Below are 22,617 nucleotides of genomic sequence, written 5' to 3' on the forward strand. Positions count from 1 at the left end.
CTTCCCTCTCCCCCCAATTAATTCCCAATTTCCAAATTCCACATTCCCAACTTCTACCCCCATACCCCCCCTCGCCCTTCTCCCCACCCATCTTCCCCTCCCCCCCATCCTCCAACAACCCACCCCCTGCCACCAGCGCCACCACACTCGCCACACTATTCGGACTCCGCGGCAACACATCCGTCTCCCTCAGAAACACCCACCCAAGCACCCACCAACACCATCGGCGATCCCCCAGCAGCACCTGCAGGATCCGTGGTCGACGTCTCATCCTGCACGACGCGGCGGCGCCCCTCGTCCGGGCGGAGAGTACGCGGTGGCGGGGTAGTGGAATTGGTCGTCTGTGGTGCTCACTGGGTGGGATTGGAGCGGGGGCGCTGGGCGCGGCAGGGTTGTGTTGGTGGTGTTGGCGGGGAGGAGGTGCCGCGCGAAGGTCTGGGCTTGTATGATGCCGTGGTGGTGGTGGATGGCGGCGAGGATATCGGGGGTGGCGGCGGGAGAGCCGAGCGAGGGGAGGGGGATGGCCCAGGGGGAGGTGGTGAGGGCGGCGAAGAAGGGGGTCAGGTAATTGGTGGCCGTGGAGAGGTCGGCAAGAGAACCGTAGTGGTTGGAGAATTTCCATGTGGAGATGGTGGAGAGGTGGGTGGTGTTGTCGAGCGGGACGGGTGGGTGGTTGAGGTCGATGGTAAGGTTGGCGCCGAGGAAGGTGGTGGCGACGGAGAGGGTTTCGATGGTTTCGTTGCAGCCGACTGCGGCGATGTGCTGGATGATGGGGTCGGCGGTGTAGTCCAGCTTGCCCCAGGTATAGAGCAGGTCGCTGCAGCCTTGGGCTTCGGAGATGTTGCCGATGGTCCTGCCGATGCCGAAGTAAGTCATGTTGGAGTACGTGGCTAGAATATTGTTGTATCCATATTGCTCGTGTTTGGGGAAGCGGTTGCACTCTTCACCCTTGATGTTGATCCCGAGAGGGTTGTGATAGTTTGAGTAGCCGATGGTGTAGTTGAGAGTGAGGTTGGTCGTGATCTTGGATGAGTCGTAGACACGGCAGGTCAACTTACTCCGCACCGCGGGCACGGCGGCTTCGATGGAAACGGTGGACCCATTGATTTTGTGATCGCCAGACAATGGGGTAGTCGGGACGAGTTGAGGAAAGGCAAGGTTTTGGTAGGTATACCTGGGAAACGAAAAGTTGCTCCCAAAGATAAGGGATGAGATCACGTTGCCGTCATCCACATCAAATGGCCCCATAGAGATGGACTGGTTAACCCGGAATGATATCGGAACTTCCGTTGGAATTGCAAGTGGTTGAAATAACGATGCCGAGAAGATGGTAAACACCGAGGCCACTAGGAATGCCGTCGTGGCTGCTAGCGCGCCGATGTTGGCGAATCTGATCTCGCGGAAGATAATCCGAGGGACTGACATGTCCATGAAGTCGAGTGTTTTGTATAACTTTGCGCTAACACTGTGCTTGAGTGCCGCGTACGGCGCGAGGGACCGGACCTGAAAGTCCATGGTGGAAAACAACATGGACAGGCCACCAAAGGCGACAGCTGGAACCGCGGTCCATGTGTAATGGATGTAGCTATTATCGGGAGCATCGCCGAGGCCCTTGTCATTGACCGATTTGCGTAACGTCAACTCCAGGGCCACGATGAGCATCGTCAGGAGCAAACACAGGGCTAAACGGGAACCAGGGTGCAGAACACCTGGGTGCGTCGTCTTGGACTTAACTTGCGGGAAGGTGAGAGATTTCCTGTCGACAGAATGTAGCTGCTCGCTCACAATTGTGAAATATGGCTGGCCCGAGGCAGGATCCATGACGACTCCCGATCTGAAGTTTGATGAGACCAAGGGACGGCCCAGTCTTTTTGCATCGGCCGCTCCTGAGAATCGCAGCAGGGCTAAGAGGTTCGGGCTGTGCTGGACTAGCGATGCCATGCCGGGCAGAGTTGTAGGCTTACAAGGCAAGATGCCCCGTTTTGGAACCAGAAAGATGGCGACGGCTATGAGCACTGCGCAAACACCCGCCAGGGCAGCCATCCAGTGGGCCGCCCAGCCTCGTACCACGAGCCTGTTCCCCCACAAGGTCGCAGAAGCCTGCGTTCGGATAGATGCTGGCTCCATCAGACTCTGCTTAGCGATGATGGCAGCAACCTGCGCATAATAGGCTGTTGCAAGTCTTTGAAAGGCGCTGGGTTCGAAGAGAGAATCGAGTGGTTGATGTGCACCCAGCTGGCTAGGCAGGGCAAAGTCCATAAACTGGTCCACGTCGATTGTAGTGTTCCCAATCCTTACGGTGCTGCCGTATGGATTCCTGGCAACAAATTTGAAGTTAGGGACGGCAGCAATGTGCGCATCAACCAGATCCCAGCCGGTGACGGAATTAAGGGTCCGGGAAGAAGCTCCTGGGACCGCCGTGACTCTCCGTGTTTGGGTTCCATTCCGGACCACGTTCACTTTTGTGATGCCGTAGGTTGGCACACAGAGCATCTGGGTCGACTGCCGCATCTCAGCGAGGTATGGATGTCTTGTCCCCGCGCCTGTGTAATCCTTCAGTGTTATGGACCTGTCGATACTGTACGTCATGTTCCCAAACAAGATAAGGATACGCCTTCCTTGATCGCCCGTTATCCCATCACAACGACTTGCTGTAAAGCGTGTGAACAGCACGTCACAGGATGCGTTGTGTTGGCCGGAGCACGGCCAAATAGGGCTTGGCCTTATCTGGAGGTGCTTCATATTGCACCCGGGGGATGCTATGGTCAGATTCATCACGGCCTCCTCATAGTAATGAGGATCTGGGGGGGCTGACCCCTTTAACGCCAGCTCCGCTGGGTGGCATTCAAGTGAGTTTCCAAACCCGTCAACGACAACGCTCGTCTCGGCAGTGTTGGGGAGATCAGTGTGGATAGACTGAAAGGCGTAGCCTGTGGACATTCCGTCCGGTAGCGTCAGGTTCCGCCTTGTAAGCCCCTGCATAACGTAATAAGCGAGCGTGCCGGCGTCCGACAAGCGTGCGGGACTATCGATAAAGCGGTCCTGAATAGTGACTGGCCATGACGGATGGTGAACAAGGGTCCAGCTGAGGGCGATGAGGCCGGTCGAGATGACAATCAACGCCTTGATGATGATGGCAACAGCGGCCGTAATCGAGACAGTAAAATCGCCATATCGGAGGGCCTTGAACACCGCGTACAGCTGGAAGTCGGAGAGATAGTCGAGTAGGAGGGTGTGCTTGGCTTGCGCAGGGCCCTTTGACAACCGAACCCATGGTGCCACCAACTTGCTTTGATATTCAGCGCGGCTCCATGCTGCCGCGATGAGAGTTAGGATGGCGGTCGGACCGTATGTCCACAGATAGCGCCGGTTGTGAGAAATGGACGCGATGCCGTTGTTCTCGTCAGACTCTTTGAGTAGCGTTTCGAGGGTGATTGTGACTAGGGCGAAAAGAACAGCACGCATGAGAGGATGCGCCGTTGTAGATAAAAGGGCCGCCACGGTAGTTCAACGTCACAAGAACCGGCGGGGTTGCGTGGGATGATTTCAAATAAGAAAGGGAGTTCGGTGACACGACACTAGGTGTCCGAAACTGAGGACTCTGAGCGTTCCCAGATCTATACCGTAGACCTGTCAAGTTTAACTGATCAGCAAAGTCAAGCTCAACAGATTGATACCCATAGCCGGGCCATTTCAAGCCGTGCAATGTCGAAGGAGGTGTTGCCGCCATGCTACCGCTCTTGCAAGCAGCCGAAATCCAACACTCGATACAAACGCCACCGCGTCGGGACGGTCCTGGTTTTGTGTCAGCCGGGGAAGAAACTTAAAAAATGCTGCCTGAAAATGATCCGCGTCGTGACCCGCACCACACACGTCGGACTTGGCTCTCAACGGCTCGGACCCCAGCACACAGAGGCGCCCTTACTTAACCCCTTGAAATCTTGGTGGATCCTGGTCCATCCAGTGAACCGTCGCGCTACCAGGATCAGGTTTAACTCAAATTCGAAATGAGAACAGGTCAATGCCACGTTGTCCGGCAAAAGACTTTGTGGGGCGATACAGTCAGCTTCGCGGCAGCACAAGAGGGAGACAGACATAACTATTAGTTAAGGACCACAGCCTGGTTAACTATTAATAGGTATCGAGGCTTTTCACCCAATGGTCTCCTCCATGCCAGCATTTCCCAAACACGAACAAGTCCACAACTTTGCCTCAGCTGAACTTCGCCTCAACACTTCCCATCGAAACACCGTCCATCTCGAGTGAGAACTTCATCAACGCGGACTCGAGAGTAATGACAAGATCGTAGTTGACATTGTAACTGCCTATGGTGAGCAAGAGGCGCCCACGTTGAGAAATGCAAAAGACAAGTAAACTCACTAAGGGTTCCCGTTCTTGTCGACTTTCCTGACGAATTCGCTGTTTGGGACGGAACGCAAGTCGGCCGTCAGCAAGCAGTTGGTGCTAATCTTGTCACCTTTGCTGAAATGCGTTGGTGCGTGTCTGTTGTGCAAGGCAGTGTCAGCAATACGGTGTGGGACAACCACAGCAGAACGTTGTATTGGGATAAGAAGAGGGACATACGAATCAGCACACTCGAAGAGCGTGTCCTTGAAGATGAGGTCGCGGGGCGAGTAGTTGTCGTCGATGGATCGGAAAAAAGGGAACTTGATCTTTTGGTCGCGGAGGATGTCATCGCCAATGTTGATGAACCATGTCATCTGCCAGTGGGTGAGTTGTTTGCAGGCTGAAAAGGAAGGGGAATGGGGGGGTGTTGTAGGTGCGTACCCTTTCAGCTCTCTTCGTTCCATCCCGGCGGATCTGGCTGGGTACATCAATGTCCACCTCGGGATCGTAAAGTTCCCAGGCCTCAACACCGTAATGATGCGTGGCTGAAGTGGCCAGAACGGTAGCCTGTCTTGGTAGCTTGCTCAGGGCCGCACCCCTAGTAATGCGTTAGGCTCAGCCATTCTCCAGTATTCCACTCCCAACCTTCAGTTTTACCTACTTGACGATAGCTGCCCACGCATCTGTCGGCTGAAGCACCTGGATGCCGGGGTGTTCTCTCTCGACACACGCCTTCAAGTATTGACTGCTGCCAAAGCCCCCAACCAAGAAGATGCCCTAATCTCTGTCAATACGACTCCTTCAAGCAAAGGGCACCCGAAAGACGCACTGTAACACCGCCCTCAGGGCGCTTGATCCTGACTGACTTCACCTGGTCGTCGATCAGGCGAAGAATGTCCGTGATGAGGGGCGCGAAAATGGCTTTGAGATCCTTGCTACTCAAATCTCAGTGACTATGATCACCCAAACATGCGTCGAGTGAACTTACCCAGTCATCCTCCAGCAATTTGCCTCGAGCCCAAGATCAGGGTCGTCATCCAAGGACGCCATGGGGAAGTTGACAAAGTACTCCTCGTTAGGGTCGCCCTTGAACGCCCTCTTTACTTCCCGGTCAAAGCTCTTCTCGGCAAGCAAAAAGCCCTTGGTTTTTCGCAGGTCGGCGAACTGGTCTTCGCCAACGAGGTTCTTGACAGCTTCGACAAAGCGCTGGTTCAGGCCGAGGGATCCGGCCATGCCACCTATCACATGGGACGGAGTTTAGTTTCTGACGCCAAAAGGGTCTCGAGGGGAGCCTTACCGGTACCGGGAACCAGTTCCTTTACTTGGAGGTTTGGGCTGAGGCCCACGACCTCGTACGAGATCAGATCGACTGTGCCGCCGCCGGCATCACAGACCACGAACGCATCTCCAACGTTAAGAGAGAAATCCAGCGAGTGCATGGTGTAGAGTGCAGCGGCTTCGGGCTCCTTTATCAGCGTTACGGGGAAGATTCCCGCAATCTTGGAGGCCTGGAGTGTGGCATTCTTGGCCGCGTCGGACCAGACAGCCGGCACGGATAGAACGAAGTGCTTCTGGCAAAGTTTGAGGTAGTCCTTGGGAACTACTTTGGCAATCTCGCTCTGGGCATGACGGTACACGGCACCGATAAAATCGGCGGCGATCTCGACTGGGGCCTTGGGCAAGTTCTTGATGGTCCGCTTGATGTTGCCAGTGGGGAGATAGAGGGGCCGCTCTTGAGACGGGTCGAGCAACAGCTTCACGCCGACGATGTTGTCTTGCATGCGGTTTACCGAAGCCCCCCAGGCGAATTCCCCTCCTTTGGCATTGCTGTAATTGATGAGCGTCGGGATCTTTGGGGCGGATTCTCCTTCGGCACCGGGCCAGTCGAGGATGGCAGCGACTTTGGTGTCTCGTTGGTTTGCAAAACAGTACGCGATCCCGGAGAACGTGGTACCGAAGTCCAGAGCGATGATGAGCTTCTCGTCTGACTCGTAGGCCGTGGGTGCGTCTGTCTTCATATTGCGGAAGGATTCACCTAACTGCGCAACAAGGTCTTCAGTCAAGGGATTCAGGGGTTGCGGAGGCATCGTGTGCGAGGTAATATTGGGACGATGGTTTCGGCTCAAGTGTCAAGATATAATAGGCAAATGATTACAGTGAAGCGCCGAGGGCTTTTGAAACTTCAGGAATGTAGAGGGTCAATACATGAGTTTTATTGAAGGTGGTGCGCGGTCCGCGTTCAGCCCGCCGCCGGCTCCTCATGGGAGAGCCTTGTCGGGATTCAGCTTTTTACGGACAAGTGCATTGTTCGAGGCCTCAGTGCATGAGAGGCAAGGATTACCGCGGCTAGATGGTATCATTGAGGAACCCAATACTCACACATCTGGGGATTGTCCAATGGGCATATAAGTCTATGCTACCCAGATTTACCAGGACTATCACCTGCACATCGCACAGATAGATAATGGGAAGGACCTCCGCGTTTCACCACTGTCGATGCCTTGAATTGGTGGCGGATTATGCACATCCACGGCGCCTATTGACCGGCAGTGAGCCTAGACGGGATAAGTCCCGACGCAGGGCCCGATAGCTGAGCCCTGTGGCTTCAAGGTTCCCAATCGTAGTGGTTTCCATTGGTGGCCCCGTGGTGTTGGGATTTGGGGCGCAGCAATATACCCTGTACTCGCTGCACTAACCCCCCTTTTAGGCGCCTAGGCACATTGATCGCCGACATGGCGTGAGGCTGAGATTAAGGCCGTCATTCATGCCAAAAAGGTGGCCAAAAGGTTGACCAAGGGCCTTTTCCACCGCCAAATCTGTTTCCAGCATTCCAGCTTTCCTGGACCTTGTCCCGCCAACCAATTCACACCCTTCATGAGCCACGACGAGTCCCGGCACCGGCACCGTGAGCGTGAGCGTGGACGCACCGGCCCCCCTGTGCCCCCGCGCTCGAGGAGTGCGAGCTATTACACATCATACGAGGTCCGTCCCCGAAGGCGTAGCACTACCATGGACTACGATGACCCCATGGTGGACATGGCGCCTCAACATGAGGTTGGCGGAGCCGATGTTAGCGGCGATGCACGGCGTCAGGAGGCCATCCTACTCGAGTTCCAAGCCAAGATGAACCAAGATATGGCCGGTATTCAAACCGGGCTCAACTGTCTGATGCAGCAAGTGGAAGCTATTCCCGCCCAAGTCGCCGCGGGAATGTCCAAACCTGGTGGCTCAGGAGAGCATGGTTGGCGTGCCTGGCTACCGGTATGATATCACCCCATCTCCTAGGCCTCGTTTCTTTGGTACTAACAGGGTGAAAATGCTCAATAGGGTTCTACTGGGTATCCGGACCAAAGGCACGAGCAACCACCTGCACCGCCACCCCACGTTAATGCCACCCGCCTCGCGGAGCTTCAAGGGGAAAACAAGGTCCTAGGCAACCGGAACAGTGGCCTCCAACGCGAGCTAGAAGCCGCCAAGCGGGAGCTAGGTATTGCGCAGAGAAAGGCCGCGAGTGTGGAGGCACAACTGCGCGAGCACCAGGAGGAAGTCAACAAGCTGCGCGGCAAAGAAGCCATGTTCCGAACCATCATCCTCGATCAGGCCGGCGTCCAGAAAATAAGCGACGATGAGATCCTTCAGGGGTTCCTCAAGTTACGCCAGGATGTCCAAAAGCTCTCTCGCAGTGCCTCTTACTTGGTCGACACCAATCCCACTATTTCAACTGCCCAAGAAGAGGCCACGCCGTCCATTTCATCGTTCTACCGGGCAGCTACCTGGGGGCAACTCGGCCTCGTAGACCGGCGGCTTCGCGTGCGTGCGAAGATATTTGATGAGTTGCACTTTCACATCCTCGGTTACAACTGCTTCGGTCTCCAAGGATTTCAGGCGGAGGTAGGGGCACTGACGGGGCCCGTCGAGCCCGGGCTACGCCGCTTCGAAACCATACTCCAGGATCGAGGTGGTAAGAACTTGTTTTCTCTAGCAATTTAGCTTTCATCCTTTAGACAAGGCAACCTGCACACCCGCACCGGGACATAACTAACGTGTCTCTATCATAGTCAGCGAAAATGTCATTACCGATTGGAGGATTGCAACCATCAACTGCGTCGAGCTGACTGGAATCGAAGAGATGACGAGCAAGTTCGCCGCGACTGACATATTTGCCATTCTCGCCCCACTCCTTTCCAAGCACGTTCGGCCGTCGGAGGAGGATGTGCTCCGCGCCACCATCTTGGACCTATGTAAGGATGCGTATAAGCTGCGGATGATGATGCGCAAGTCTAAGGATAAGTACGTGGTCGAGAAGATCCCAGCTGATGCGGGGGCCTCGCTCTCTGCTCTTGAGAGCAAGGCGGATCCGGTAGGAGTTGAGGGTGGTAAGAACAGCGAGAGGAGCGATGAAATTGCGTATACCATGTTTGGTGGTCTGGTGAAACAGCCTGAAGGAGAGGGCAAGTCTGTGAAAGTGTTGGAGAAGGCTCAGGTTGTTCTGAGGAAGAGATAACCAGAATAGGGAAGGTCTTATCCGTTGTCTTTCATATCATCTTACCTACATATTACCACCTTGTTCATGATAGTATTTATCACCAGTTCCTACTACATCTAACATAATCCCTCACGGCTTCCACCCTCCCGTCCGATCCCTAAACAACCCAGCCGGATCAAACCTCTCCGCCACATCCCTCGCCAAATCCCGACTCGCCTGCTTCAACCTCCCCCAATAATCCTGCTTATAAAACCCATAATTCATAAACACCGGCAAATACACATCCGGCAACTTCCCCTCCCCCTGCCACTGCACCACCCTCTCCCTAATCCCCCCATACGTCTGCACCATCTTCCCCTCCATCTTCGCATAATCCCCCGGGTTCAAAAACGCATAATTCAACTCTATAATCAACCGATCCGCATCCGCATCCGCATCAATCAAATCCGCACCGCGCTCCCTCGCCGCCTGGGCAATCCGCCTCGGAAACGGCTGATATGCAATCGACGCCACGATCCCCGGCACCAGCAGCACCGACTCGGCCAGCCCGCGCCAGTGCGCGTGGATCCCGTCCAGCAGCACCTCCTTGCCGTCGGCCGCCGCCGGCAGCGGCACCGTCTCGGTCCCGATCTGCACCTGGAACCCCTTCAGCACCACCCAGTTGCTGCCGGCCATCAGGCTGGCGTAGGTCTGGGTCTTGAGGGTGTTGGTCAGGGGTTTGAGGGACGTGAAGTTGGTGAAGGTGCCGGCCGGGACGGCGGATTCTGGGCCGTCGTAGAAGAGGAAGAGGATCCACGAGTCGAGCAGGTTGAGGTTGGTGCGCTCCGCCGTGACGATCACGGCCGCGCGGTCGTCGGTGTTGTATTCGGTGAAGTCGCGGACCGCTTGGAGGAGCTTGGCGTCGAGGGTGGGGGTCCGCAGGAAGACGAGGTTGCCGCCGTAGACGTCGCCTTGGGGGTGGGCTTGGAGCTTGTAGTTGGTGACGACGCCGAAGTTGTTGCCGCCGCCTTTGAGGGCCGTGAAGAGGTCCGGGTGGGAGGTGTTGGAGGCTGTGACGATGGTGCCGTTGGCGAGGACGACTTCGTACGAGATGGCTGAAGAGGCCGACCATCCGTATTGCGCGGACATGTAGGAGAGACCGCCGCCCAGGATCAGACCGCCTACGCCGGTGTTGCCGATGCGGCCGCCTACGAAGGTCCAGCCGGTGCCTTGCAGCTTCTTGGCGATCCCGTCGAGGCGGTTGCCGGGGCCGACATCGATGACGCCGGTGGTTGGGTCTAGAAGGACGTGGTCCAGGTTTTGGGTTGAGATGAGCGGGCCGCCGTCGACGCTGGCGTAGTAGTTGTTGGGGCTGTGGCCGCCTGATTTGACGGCGAACGTCTCATTGTTGGTGTTGAGAACCCGGAAGACGGCCGCGACCTCGGTGGCAGACCTGGGGAAGATGATGCATGAAGGCTTCAGTGCGGTGCAAGAGGCCGACCAGTATTCAGTTTGTTCCGCTGTATAGGCAAGTTGGAGAGGGCTGGAGACTTCGATGTCCGTGTTGGCTTCGACATCGGAGCAGGTGTCGGCATACACCGGGGACACGGCGGACAGGAGGAGGGAGAGCAGCGAAGTTGCCCGGAGGGACACCATCTTGGCTCTGGAACCAGACAATACAGGTTACGTTTGCGTATCAAAGATTATACTAATGATGCAAAGAACCATGCGAACCCAAACACTGGCAGAGATGAGACTATTTATCCTGTCCCGTAGGATTGTGATGTCGCTTTGCCGGAATCTCGCCCGTCCACCCCACACTCTGGCAGGATCGGCATGTTGACATGGTGCCAAGATGGCAATGACATGCCCAGGATGACATTTTCACAGGAGCTGAACCACGATGTAACCGATGACTGGGACCAGAACGAGGCGGGATACCACCACTGCTGCAGGCCCTGGTAGCGAGAACTCGGCACTGAGCCCCGTTGGCTGCGGGTCAGTTCGGCACCTGCAGCACAGCTTGAGAGGTCGGCTGGCCCTGCATCCTTGCGGGCAGAACCCGGTTTGACATGCAGTAGTGTGGAGTGATCAAGGAGGAGCATGCCAACTGTCACCCACTGTGGCAGTGGGATGGGAACAGCAGGGAGAAATGGCCTTGGTTGAGGACTGTGTGAAAGTGCCATGCACTAGAAAGTCGCATTGTGACCACCGTGAAGGATGTGTGACAGGCTGAATGCGGCATCCAGATCGGTAGGACGTTGCCCAAAACGGACCTGTGACGGGCCTCTGGTTCCTGGATTGGCCCTCATTACTTCGGTTTTAATAATTTGGGAGTACCTTGCCGCAGTTTCGGGGATTTTGTAACCCACCTATCAAGGAATCCCTCCAAAGTCCAAATGCTATCAAGGGCTCAAAAGATGCCTGCATTCAATCAGCCATTGGGAAACTTCAGCGGGACCCCCGGTACCGAGCCAGGTAAACGCTTCTAATTGACAACTTTACATCTTAGTACCTATCTCATAACTAGAAAGAGGTGCTAGAGGTAAAAAGTAGGCGCCGAGTTTAGGGGCCCTATCTGGTCTGGTGAGCTCATGGGTTAAATAAACCACCACACATCCAAGAGACGCGATCCGTGGCGTGGAGCTCTGTGACCTTGATAGGACGGGTAACGTGACCCCGTCGCCAAGCTACGGTGGTTGCCAACAACCACAAGTCTTCCGTAGTATAGTGGTCAGTATGTGAGCTTGTCAAGCCGACATCGCTCGAGACCCGGGTTCAATTCCCGGCGGGAGAGTCCACACATCTTTTTGGCTTTTGCCAATCCTGTTGACCGAAGTCAAGAAGATATCTGATGAACAAATGTCGCCGCTCATCATCACATCCAGTGCAAGGGAGCATTTGTAAATTTTTACTTTCGTTTATTGATAAATGGGAAGACCGCTAGAGTAAACAAACCTCGTACCTTTTATATTCTCCAGGATAAAAACCCACCCATAACAGAGAAATACGCTCAAAACGCCCATTCAAATACAGAAAAACACAAAAGGCAGGGTTTGGTCGTTTGGTCGGTCGAATCCTCAAACCTTAACGCCCCGCCCCCGCAGAAAGAATGCACAATCCCTCACCTCCCATGCCTCTTCATATGGCGCGCCACGTTATCCCCCCTCCCCATATACCCGCAGCCCGGGAACTCGCAGCCCGTCTGCTCCGACGGCACGTTGTGTTCGCGGGCGTACGCCTTGTGGTGCGTCCACACGTGGCGGTGCAGCGTGCGTGCGTCCAGGAACCCTTGCGTGCACCGCGCGGTCGTGGCGGGGGTGACGGGGCACCGGAAGCGCATGCGTTTGGTTTCGCGCCGCTTGCGTTCGTCTGGCTTGTTGGGTGGGGGGGTGGGATCGTTGGGGTTTGGGGTAGTGGTGGTGGTTGTCGTCGACGCTGCGCTGGGGCTGGCGGTTGATGAGTTGGTGTTGTTGTAGGCGCCGTTGTTGCGGGAGAATTCAGGGCATGGGAGGGCTTGGCTGAAGATGGTGGCCGGGGAAGATGGGGAGAGAGCGGATTCAGGGGTGCCGCTCGCGAGGGAAATGGGGGTGAGGGGATCTGCAGGGGCGTAGTGGTTACTCGGGAGGTATAGAGCGTCCATGTCGTAGAGGGAAGTCGCTGGGCTGGTAGACCCATGTGGTGGTGTGTGAGTAAAAGGCCCGGGCGCAAAGTCAAGGCCGGAAAATAGGTCGCCGTCTAGGGTGCTGGCAAAAAGATCCGCCGGCCCACAGCTTTCCGGCACGGCCCAGGAGGGACCCGTCGAGCCGAGGTAGAGACCAAGCTGGAACGCCATGAAAGGGTCGATATCGTGAACAAGCAGTTCCACCGGGCTTGATCCCAGGGAGTCGGTGAGGTTTGTGTTCATTGTGGGATAAGACGCAGTTTCGGGCATCAGTGGTGGTACGGCGGCCTGAGAGTTATCGGGGTTAAACGTCTGGTACATGGGACTTGGCGGCACCAGCGGAAATTGCGACATGTCGGGAGTAGTTGTTTGATGAAGCCAGGCCCACTCCCCGAGGTCCTCCTGAAACGAGGAGGGAGAGTGGGCTTGGGTGGGGGATTCGTTGGTTGACATCGTACGAATACCCAACTCACGTTGCCGTGAGTTGGACGCGCTCTCTCGAGCTATGACTTCGGTTTGGTTTGGTGTGGTGAATGTCGGAGGCTGCCTGAAGACGGCGGTTGCTGATGGGTGCGGTGATGGATCGGGGACTAGTTTAACGACGTAGTCCAGGGTCGGAACGGCTTGGCGGACTTTAGCGGCGCATGTCTCTGTATGTCTCTAGACACACGGGACTGACATGGCCTCCTGCTGGCACCAACCGAGCCCCAAGTCCGAGCACGGCAAGAGCCACGACCATTCTGCCAATCCTTCAACCAGCCTCTCCCAAAGAAATAGAATCGAAACGATGTCATCAACGGCTGCTAAACGCGTCTCCTTTTCCATCCGCTGAACAAGACCGAACTCCGTCATGGATTCGTCATTGGCTCCCTCGCGCCCAAACACAAAATCCGTACGAGCAGCGACTTGAGACTCATCGTCCAGGGTCTCGGACTTGTCCTTCAGGTTCATTCGCGGGCTCCCCCTCTTAGCAAGCGCGGGTTGTTGGGCAAGATCGATGGCAGGAGGTAGGTCTCCTGACCTCGAAGCTGGCCATATGCTGAGCGGCGGATCCATGTAGGCGACGTCCGCCAGTGGGGTTGCGTCTAGAGGCACCGGAGATGTGGTGAACGTGGTTTGAGCAGCAAGGCGCCCTCGGGTGCCACGGCCAATGCTGAACGACAGAAAATCGTGGAGGTGCGCTCGGCGGTCGAGAACCACGGGTGGTGCATCGGGGAGTTGCCAAAAAGAGGGGAATGCTGCGAGCTCTTGGGGGGTCCCACGCAGCTTGGTGTTGGCGAGCGTACCCTGTGCGCAAAGGTTGCATTCGAAATCGGCATATCGGGGGCGAAAGGGTCCCGCCGCGTAAATGGGTAAGGTTGGAGTTGCGGCCGGATTTGCGGCGCTTGAGCGGAGTGTTCATGAAGCTCGCATAAACTTCAGAAAAGGTGAACCGAGGCCACTCCATCGAAAGAAGTATATTGACTGCGCCCGGAGCGACGGTCGTAGGGTTAGCAACACGGTCATCCCCTAGCATTCCAGCTTGCACTGGCGGTGCTGACGATGGGTTTCCCGGAGAGCCCCGTGGGGGGTGTTCTCCGGAAAGAGCCACGCCATGGTGGTCGGCCTACAAAATACGTGTTAGGGCAAGGTGAGGGGGAGGTTCACGGGTTGGCTAATGGTCCTACTTGATCGAGCATAGCTCCGGAACGAAAACTGTTGCCTTCGGCATGGAGAGCCTAGGGAGACGCGAGCCGCGCCGTCACCGCGGATGCGGTTTGAATTTAAAACGGGGTTTGTGGGTCCAATGTAGGGTTTTGATTTTGTTATGTTCAGTTGTCAAGAAAAACGAGGATACGGTATTGGGAATGCGATGCGATGGTGAGGTTGAGAGGGAGCGAGGGACAGGTCAGGATGGCCGTCGAGGACAGACGGGATTTAAGGGCCTCAGGAACACAGGCATGCGGTTGCATCCAAGGACCCACCCAGACCGCAACGCTCGCCCTTCAGGCTTGTGCTGATTGGGTGAATATAGGATGTGGCTCAATCTTGGAATCCGTCCTCAATGTGGCAGTGCTGTCCTCAATCTTGGTGGTCGCATCAGGTACACTTACATTACCCGTTGGTTACGCACCTCTTTTCTAGGTGACATTTTGAATATTCCAGAGGTCTGTGGCTGCTAGTCAGTCAGTATAAATTTTTCTTTTACTTTTCAATGCATAAAGTCGTATACTGTTCAGAAACGATAGAGCTTGCTTTGCTTCAACTGACTATCCAATGTTCATGTACCTGAAATGACCTTCATGCACCCGTCATCCTTGGGGCTGAGCGCCCCACCATTTGCTGAGCCCCACAGTTGCCCCGCCCACCCCCTCGGCCTGACTAACAAACCTCCTTTCCACCTCGATTATCTGGTCGGGCCGCCATCCTTCGAGGGGAGAACTACTTTGGTAATAAATGCAGACCCCTGATCACAACTACAGTTCGCTACAAGCTCGAAAGCCTACTGTTGAGACAAGTCTTTGTTGTGCACCCTTTGGCTGCACCGAACCTAAGCACCCTTGCAAGATTACCTTCGACCGAAGCTGAACCCTAACAGGACGGGGATGTAACGAGCCACTGGCACACAAGAGAAAAGAGTTTCTCGCCTTGACCTTGAGAGTGCATCAATTGACTTGAAACGACTTCTCTTCATTTTGAGACATCCGGTGGAAGATTTTGCCTTTTCCAGATGCCTGGTGCGGCGCGTGGTGGTTCAAACGTCATCGACGTCATGACTCATGAGAGGCGATTCCGGAACTCCAGGAGGGGGACAACGCCGCCCCCAGCGAAAGAAAGTGAAGACGAGAAGGGATAGAGTCAAAGCTACAAGAAGATATGGATTGGGAAGAGGAAAGCAATATTGAGAAAATGCCGAGAAATCACAAGAATCGCACCATCCGCGTTGCAGCAGCCGACGAGGCGAGGGATGAGACCCGACAATCAGAACAAACCGTGGATCATGACTTTAACAACAAATTGAACATCATCAAAGCAGAAATTCAGACGGAATTCAACAAACTTAAGGACCACATGGCAGAGGAGATCGCCAAAATGACGGCCCAGCTGACTCAAGAGCTGGCACAGGCGCGAGAGGAGCTCACTCAAGCCCGCAGTGAGCTCGAGCACACCAAGATACAGCTACACACCATGACTAGAGCTCAAGAGACCCCATCGGGTCGACCGACGTATGCAGACATCGCCCGACGGTCCCCTCTGGTCAGCATTCCCACCCCGCCCATCTCCACCAGTCGGCCGGCGACACCAGAACCGGCGTTCTGCACGGTGGACATGTCAAGGGTTCCGGAGGATCATGCCAGTGAAGCTACACCAGTAGCGCTTCGAAAGCTCATTGAGCATGAGATGCGTGCGCCTGGCGACCAACCCAGCTGGCGCTGTGTTGCCGTCACAAGAGATAGAGGAAGCACCAACCGTCTTAGGGTCATCAGTAGGAACGAGGGGGAATTGTAGAAGATCAAAGACATCGTCGAAGCAAAGAAAACGCCGGGTGCGAGAGTCCTTCGAGATCAGGTGTACCCGATCAAAGTCGACAATGTCAACCGTACGGCTATCCTCTACCGCGAGAGCAAGGTCCTCCCTGGGACTGCGGAAGTCCTGGGCCAGGAAAACGACGTGCAGATTGCCAAGATAGCTTGGCTGAGTCGAAAGGACACTGCAAAAGCGTATGGATCCATGGTAGTGTATCTCACGAAACTCGGCGACGCCAAGAGAGCTCCTCAATGGAGGCTTCTTTTACGCCGGAGGAGAATCAGGATATACGGGGACCTTCGAACGTCGGATGCGGCCGGACCCGGTGTTACAACTACCAGCAGATCGGCCACAAAGCGTTTCAGTGCAGAAACCGTCAAGTGTGCGCCAAGTGTGGCAAGGACGGTCACCACCATCGCAGCTGCAGCGAAGTGGTTGCCAAATGCATCCTAATGCGGCGGCCCACATGAATCATTTAGCAGAAGCTGCCAGAGGCTCTACCCATCTCGTCATGAGTAGAACGCTACACCTAATCCAGCTTAATGTGAGAAAGCAAGGTGTGGTGCACGAAAGCTTGATGAATGACAAGGACATTCAGAACGCAACAGTCTTGGCCATCCAGGAGCCTCAAGCGCGCAGGATTCATGGCCGACTCTTGACAACTCCCATAGGACATCACAAGTGGATCAAGATGGTTCCCTCGACTTGGAGGGAAGGCAGATGGGCGGTTCGAAGTATGCTTTGGGTGAATAAGGACGTGGAGGCGGAACAGGTACCGATAGGGTCGCCGGACATGACAGCAGCAATCTTAAGGCTCCCCGGTCGGCAAGTCCTGGTAGTATCGGTCTACGTACCAAATCAGGACCCTCAAGCTCTACGGGAGACGTGCGACAATTTACGCAAGACAATCACGGATGCAAGACGAGACGCGGGCACGACGGTAGACGTGGTAATTGCTGGAGATTTCAACCGGCACGACCAGCTGTGGGCAGGAGACGATGTATCTTTGGAAATACAAGGAGAGGCAGATCGTATCATCGACCTGATGAACGAGTTCGCCCTTCGCAGTCTGCTCCGACGGGGCACAAAGACCTGGCATGTCGGGGATTACGACACGACCATCGACCTGGTCCTGGCGTCTGCCGAGCTGGCGGAAACAACAGTCAAGTGTGTGATCCACAGGACGGAACACGGATCAGATCACCGCGCGATTGAGACGGTCTTTGACACCTTGGTCCCAGTACCAAAAAACAAGACCGGCTTCTGCTCAAAAATGCACCTTGGAAGGAAATCAAGACCAAGATTGCGAGGGCACTAGACGCCACCCCTTCGGGAGGCACTGTACAGCAGCAGACAGACCGACTAATGTCGGCGGTCTTGGAGACGGTCCAAACCCTGACACCGAAAGCGAAACCATCGCCATACGCCAAGCGGTGGTGGACAACCGACCTTACACAACTGCGTCGCATTTACACGTACTGGAGGAATCGTGCTCGGCCCGAACGAAGAGCCGGACGACCCTTGGTGGACTTGGAGGAAATGGCGAAAGCGGCTGCGAAACAGTACCACGACGCTATCCGGCAACAGGAAAAAAAGCACTGGGACGACTTTCTTGAAGACAATAGCAATATCTGGAAGGCTGCCAAATACCTAAAGTCTAGCGACGACACGGCGTTCGGGAAGGTGCCACAGCTCGTCAGAGCAGACGGAACAACCACGGCCGACCACAGAGAACAGGAAGAAGAACTCCTGACCACCTTCTTTCCTCCCCTTCCAGAGAGGATTGAAGATGAAGGTGCTAGACCGCAGCGAGCTCCCGTAGCAATGCCGCCGGTCACCATGGAAGAGGTAGAGCGACAACTATTCGCAACCAAATCCTGGAAAGCACCTGGGGAGGACGGCTTACCGGCGATAGTCTGGAAACAGACTTGGCCAGTGGTCAAGCACCGTGTTCTCGCACTATTTCGAGCATCTCTGGAGCACAGCACACTGCCCAGTCAATGGCGACACGCCAAGATCATACCGCTCAAGAAGCCCGGCAAGGATGACTACAGTGTTGCCAAAGCCTGGAGACCGATCTCACTTTTAGCAACGCTCGGCAAGCTGCTGGAGTCAGACGTCGCCAAAAGGATCTCACATGCGGTTGAGACATATGGGCTCCTCCCGACCCAACCACTTCGGAGCGCGCAAGCAACGATCGGCGGAGCAAGCCCTCATACTCCTCCAGGAACAGATTTACACCGCCTGGAGAGGTCAAAAGGTAGCAAGCCTGATCAGCTTTGACGTCAAAGGGGCCTATAACGGGGTCTGCAAGGACAGACTTCTTCAGCGGATAAAGGCGGGAGGCATCCCAGACGAGCTGCTTCAATGGACAAACGCCTTCTGCTCGGAGCGCACAGCCACAATTCAAGTCAATGGATATACATCCGAGGTTCAAAGCCTACCTCAAGCTGGTCTACCTCAAGGCTCTCCTTTATCCCCGATCTTATTCCTCTTCTTCAACGCGGACCTAGTACAACGACGAATCGACAGTCGTGGTGGTGGGATAGCCTTCGTGGATGACTTTACAGCGTGGATCACAGGACCGACGGCGCAAAGTAACCGGGAATGCATTGAAGCCATCATCAGGGACGCCCTAGACTGGGAGACAAGGAGCGGTGCGACATTCAACGTACAGAAGACAGCAATCATACACTTCACTCGCGTAATCTATAAGACCGACGCGCAACCATTCACGATCAAGGGGCAGATTGTCGAGCCTCAGGACCATGTCAAGATCCTTGGCGTGCTCATGGACAAAAAACTAAAGTATAAAGAACACATTTCGAGGGCTGCGTCCAAAGGTTTGGAAGCAGCTATGGAACTAAAACGCCTCCGAGGTCTGTCCCCATCAACGGCGCGACAGCTGTTTACATGCACAGTTGCCCCGGTGGTGGACTACGCCTCCAATGTGTGGATGCACGCATGCAAGAATAAACTCGCAGGACCCATCAACAGAATTCAAAGAATGGCGGCGCAAGCTATCGTGGGGACCTTCCTCACAGTGGCAACGAACGTAGCGGAAGCGGAAGCTCATATTGCCAGCGCACAAGATCGGTTCTGGAGACAAGTACTCGATGGGCCCCATATAGCATCGGCCCTGGGACTTCATCCCGTGTGGAAGCTGCTTCCCGACAGCTAGGGTGCCTTTGTCGCTTCAGTCATATAGACGAAGTCGGGCGAGCAAGTGTCACGGTTATGGTCGCGTACCGCGCCCCGATGGGGGCGCGCGCGGGAAGCGTTCCCAGCCAATCATTAAGAATGGGTCTCAGACCAATCAGCAGGGGAACGGAGGGAACGGCTACCGTTCCCAGGATTCAGTATGGAACGCGAGGAACGATCACCGTTCCTCACGTTCCCAGCAAAAGGTACGCCGGTACCTAGGAAGCCTAGATAGTATATAGTCACTCGTTCTGGAGAGCTCTGGGAGTTCTCCAGTTAGCAATCACAACTACAGTTCGCTACAAGCTCGGAAGCCTACTGTTGAGACAACCCTCTGTCGTGCACCTTTTGGCTGCACCGAACCTAAGCACCCTTGAGAGATTACCTTCAACCGAAGCTGAACCCTAACAGGACAGGGTCCTGAAGTAGGTTCGTCACAGCAAGCTCGAGTCCCTGCGCCGCTTTCCATTGCATAAACATGCTGACCTCCTGAAGGATCAAATACCTACGGTGGAGCATTTGCAGGGGCTGGCGGCGCGCGAGTTGGATGGTGGTCAGCAGGTGTTCGTGGCAGGAAATGAGTTTTGGGTGAAGGTAGTCGAGGCGGAACCGGAGAAGTGGAATATGCGGCCGGGGCTGTCGGATTGTTTCCGCGTGCCGGTTGGGTTGTTGGAGGAGTATTGGTTTCAGCGGGAGCGGGCGCACCCGGCTCGGGAGATGCTGTGGAAGGAGGATCAGCGTTTTCCCAGCGAGTTGTTCTTTAGCACATGATATTGAGTTCTCTGGTGTTGTTACTTCGCAGACCATAGGATAGGTATCGATGGAGCTGCAATACAGGTTGGATCGCGGCCATTCTGTCCATTTTGTTCGGGTGCTCGGTAAGAATCTCAACGTATGGTAAGCAGTGTTGGGTAATGTCATCTGCACCTGGAGGTGCAGACCTTGTGCCCGTCCTGTGAATCTGCCTACACCTTTAACTTGATTCCAACCTTCCATTGGACTGAGATGACAACATTATCGGTGACATATGATGCCTCGTTTTTATGGCCTATACCACACCACCCGCAATGCGTCCAGGACACTGAAGTGCTTGCACTACAACCAAGTGCAACTTTAAAATGCTGCCGGAACATGGTGTCGACGCCAACGAGCGAAGATTTCCAACGCCCAGCCCGGCAAGGTATTCGTCGACAGGCGTTTGTGTGCGTTACAACGGGCGCTTGCGGGATACTTTCATTGGTTCTGTATCCAGCTGAAAGGCTGTGGACCGAGGGTTCAGTGTGGAATTTCGCGGCTGATTCCGAGACAACTTGCGCATTCTGACAGTAGACATAAGCCAAAAGGCAGGACGTCCATTTGTGGGGATGCGGGAGGGTAGCAGGAAGAAACACGGGTTGTGCAGGTAGGTAGCACCGCTTGATGTATTGAGCTAGGAGAAGAGGAATGTTGCGTAACCCATTCGTCAACATCTGTGTGTATCATTGCCCCATCGGTTATATTGTTTGTGCATCTCAGCTGGCACGAGGCTATAAAAGTTCCTGACCCGTGTTCGAAAAAGGACGAGAGGCATTACGCGAGTCTCGACTACCCCGCTGCGACAACACAGCTTCAACAGGCCTGGTTCTGATTCGAGGGTAATCTGCAGAGGTCATATATCCTCGACTGACGAAAACTGTTGCTTGCATGCTTCTAACGACATGCATCAAGTTGATTGGTGATAGTACGGCGCCTCCTCGTAATATGGCTCTGATAACCGCCCTTGCCGCCCTCTCCGTTGTGGAGAGAAGGGTCGTGTCAGTCCGAAGCAATTGATGTTCTCCGTTAATTACAAGAAAACAGGGGGACATGACTGCTGGGACTAACACCATATAAACCCCCGACCTTTCCGGCTCGCCCTGACTATTCCTAGGCCATGAACCCAGACATCCAATGACACATTCGCACCCGCACATCAAACATCGGAATATTCCCGTCAGCACCCTCAACCATGTCCGCAGTACTTCTTCCTGACTCCCGTATCACCTCAATGGTGATGGGAGACGACATCTTTGCGTATGCACAAGCTTATGATGGCGATCTGTACCAGTTTGTCGGGGCTGTTGACGACGGCGTGGCTTACTACGGCCAGAGGAGGAAGTCGGGCGTCATCATCGAGCGCCTGCGAGGCAGCAAGCCTGGGCCCAACGCCCCCAAGCTTTTCACGCCGCTTGCCGCTGTGTCGTTCGTGGATGAGCTCAACAAGCCGATGGCCGAGAAGGTAGGCAATGCGGAGAGAATCTCCTGTTCCCTTGCCTCAGCTTATCCGAATCTAGTTTGTCTTTTATTTGGACGATAACAACATCCTCCACGACCAGTACTACAACTCGACCACCAACAACGAATTTCAACACGGGACTTTGTCGAGCCTGAAGATCGAATGTGCTCACTACTCGTCCTTGGCCGCCGTCACCATCAAGGGCGACGTTGTGAACCACATGTGTGTGTTCTACCAGACCCCCGGCAAGGACGGCGCCGTCAAAATGGTTAGCTTTGCCGGCTGGCATCGAACCTGGGAGTTAGGTCAGGCCAACCTCAGGGACCCGCCCCTCTACGGCACCTCTTTGACCGCTGTGCCTCCTCGTCCCCGGCATTCTGGGGCGGAGTGGCTCGGCCCCGGGCAAACGCAGGACAGCCGGTATACTACCTCCAAATGGACAACAATGCTGTTGGGAGTGGACAGGGCACGTCAGGTAGGCGCACCTCAGTCAATCAATCTCAACATTTTTCGTTCGTTTCTAACATTCCGTGCCTACAGAGCCTCTCCCGCTGTCAGGCTACGACAACGACGGCAAGCCGGTTGCGTTCCCGCCTCACACAAGCCTTACCGCCGTGGACAATGGCTCGCAGCTCCATCTCATCTACAAGTCGCACTCCGGAAAGGTGAAGGTGATCCGCCTGGACCCCAACCAAGGCCTCCAAGTCCCCGAACTGTTCTTCCACGACCTCAACGTGGCACCCAGGAGTTACATATCCGCATGCCTGGCCCCCAACACGGGCATCAACACCAGCATCGTCTTGTTCTACCAGGTCCTTGACGAGGTCTCCAGAAAGGTCCAGATGACGGCCAGGGTGGTATCCAGGCCCACCGCCGCCGCCAGTGGTACCCAGTGGAATGTGTCGGACAAGGAAATCCTAGGGCGGTGTGATGTGCATTTGTGAAATAAAGGTCATCGACTTTAAGTCAACTGAACACGGTTGTATGGGGAATGGGAGAGAATTGGTTTGGGTTATGCACTCCTCTTACCCGTAGCTGCTTCCTTTGTGGGGATTGTTTTCAACGCGAGTCGTTTCAATACATGACTGTCTGATCTGCCCGGTGACGTATGTGCATCCCTCCTTGGCTTACAATGGCTTACAGGGCGACAGGGCTATTGTCAGAATACGGGATTCACTG

General features: G+C 55.2%; 7 protein-coding genes and 1 non-coding gene across 8 annotated transcripts; 5 read left to right on the forward strand and 3 right to left on the reverse strand.

The window, feature by feature from the left end:
• Window positions 1–267: 267 nt before the first annotated feature.
• On the reverse strand, window positions 268–6,434 carry CHGG_08531 (uncharacterized protein; the record flags this gene model as incomplete). Its single annotated transcript, XM_001226457.1, has 10 exons — window positions 268–3,314; window positions 3,457–3,617; window positions 3,926–3,976; window positions 4,381–4,503; window positions 4,585–4,721; window positions 4,789–4,945; window positions 5,009–5,124; window positions 5,177–5,282; window positions 5,336–5,585; window positions 5,645–6,434. 10 exons carry the CDS (start codon window positions 6,432–6,434, stop codon window positions 268–270), a joined length of 4,938 nt encoding a protein of 1,645 aa, XP_001226458.1.
• Window positions 6,435–7,221: 787 nt separating this feature from the next.
• On the forward strand, window positions 7,222–8,810 carry CHGG_08532 (uncharacterized protein; the record flags this gene model as incomplete). Its single annotated transcript, XM_001226458.1, has 4 exons — window positions 7,222–7,608; window positions 7,675–8,308; window positions 8,406–8,637; window positions 8,786–8,810. 4 exons carry the CDS (start codon window positions 7,222–7,224, stop codon window positions 8,808–8,810), a joined length of 1,278 nt encoding a protein of 425 aa, XP_001226459.1.
• Window positions 8,811–8,962: 152 nt separating this feature from the next.
• CHGG_08533 (uncharacterized protein) lies at window positions 8,963–10,468 on the reverse strand (the record flags this gene model as incomplete). Its single annotated transcript, XM_001226459.1, has 1 exon — window positions 8,963–10,468. One exon carries the CDS (start codon window positions 10,466–10,468, stop codon window positions 8,963–8,965), a length of 1,506 nt encoding a protein of 501 aa, XP_001226460.1.
• Window positions 10,469–11,528: 1,060 nt separating this feature from the next.
• Window positions 11,529–11,609, forward strand: CHGG_11395. Its single transcript has one exon. It is a non-coding gene; the product is annotated as a tRNA-Asp (tRNA).
• Window positions 11,610–11,936: 327 nt separating this feature from the next.
• On the reverse strand, window positions 11,937–14,607 carry CHGG_08534 (uncharacterized protein; the record flags this gene model as incomplete). The annotated part of the gene is made up of 3 exons (XM_001226460.1): window positions 11,937–13,126; window positions 13,178–13,860; window positions 14,570–14,607. 3 exons carry the CDS (start codon window positions 14,605–14,607, stop codon window positions 11,937–11,939), a joined length of 1,911 nt encoding a protein of 636 aa, XP_001226461.1.
• A 758-nt stretch (window positions 14,608–15,365) lies between these two features.
• Window positions 15,366–18,266, forward strand: CHGG_08535 (uncharacterized protein; the record flags this gene model as incomplete). The annotated part of the gene is made up of 4 exons (XM_001226461.1): window positions 15,366–15,861; window positions 15,988–16,388; window positions 16,522–17,145; window positions 17,271–18,266. 4 exons carry the CDS (start codon window positions 15,366–15,368, stop codon window positions 18,264–18,266), a joined length of 2,517 nt encoding a protein of 838 aa, XP_001226462.1.
• Window positions 18,267–19,283: 1,017 nt separating this feature from the next.
• Window positions 19,284–19,955, forward strand: CHGG_08536 (uncharacterized protein; the record flags this gene model as incomplete). The annotated part of the gene is made up of 2 exons (XM_001226462.1): window positions 19,284–19,390; window positions 19,625–19,955. The coding sequence occupies 2 exons, from the start codon at window positions 19,284–19,286 to the stop codon at window positions 19,953–19,955; spliced, it is 438 nt and encodes a 145-aa protein (XP_001226463.1).
• A 1,216-nt stretch (window positions 19,956–21,171) lies between these two features.
• On the forward strand, window positions 21,172–22,382 carry CHGG_08537 (uncharacterized protein; the record flags this gene model as incomplete). The annotated part of the gene is made up of 3 exons (XM_001226463.1): window positions 21,172–21,441; window positions 21,497–21,913; window positions 21,981–22,382. 3 exons carry the CDS (start codon window positions 21,172–21,174, stop codon window positions 22,380–22,382), a joined length of 1,089 nt encoding a protein of 362 aa, XP_001226464.1.
• Between the last annotated feature and the right edge of the window lie 235 nt (window positions 22,383–22,617).

Source organism: Chaetomium globosum, genomic scaffold (genome assembly GCF_000143365.1).
Source record: "Chaetomium globosum CBS 148.51 scaffold_6 genomic scaffold, whole genome shotgun sequence".
Taxonomy (NCBI): Eukaryota; Fungi; Ascomycota; class Sordariomycetes; order Sordariales; family Chaetomiaceae; genus Chaetomium; species Chaetomium globosum.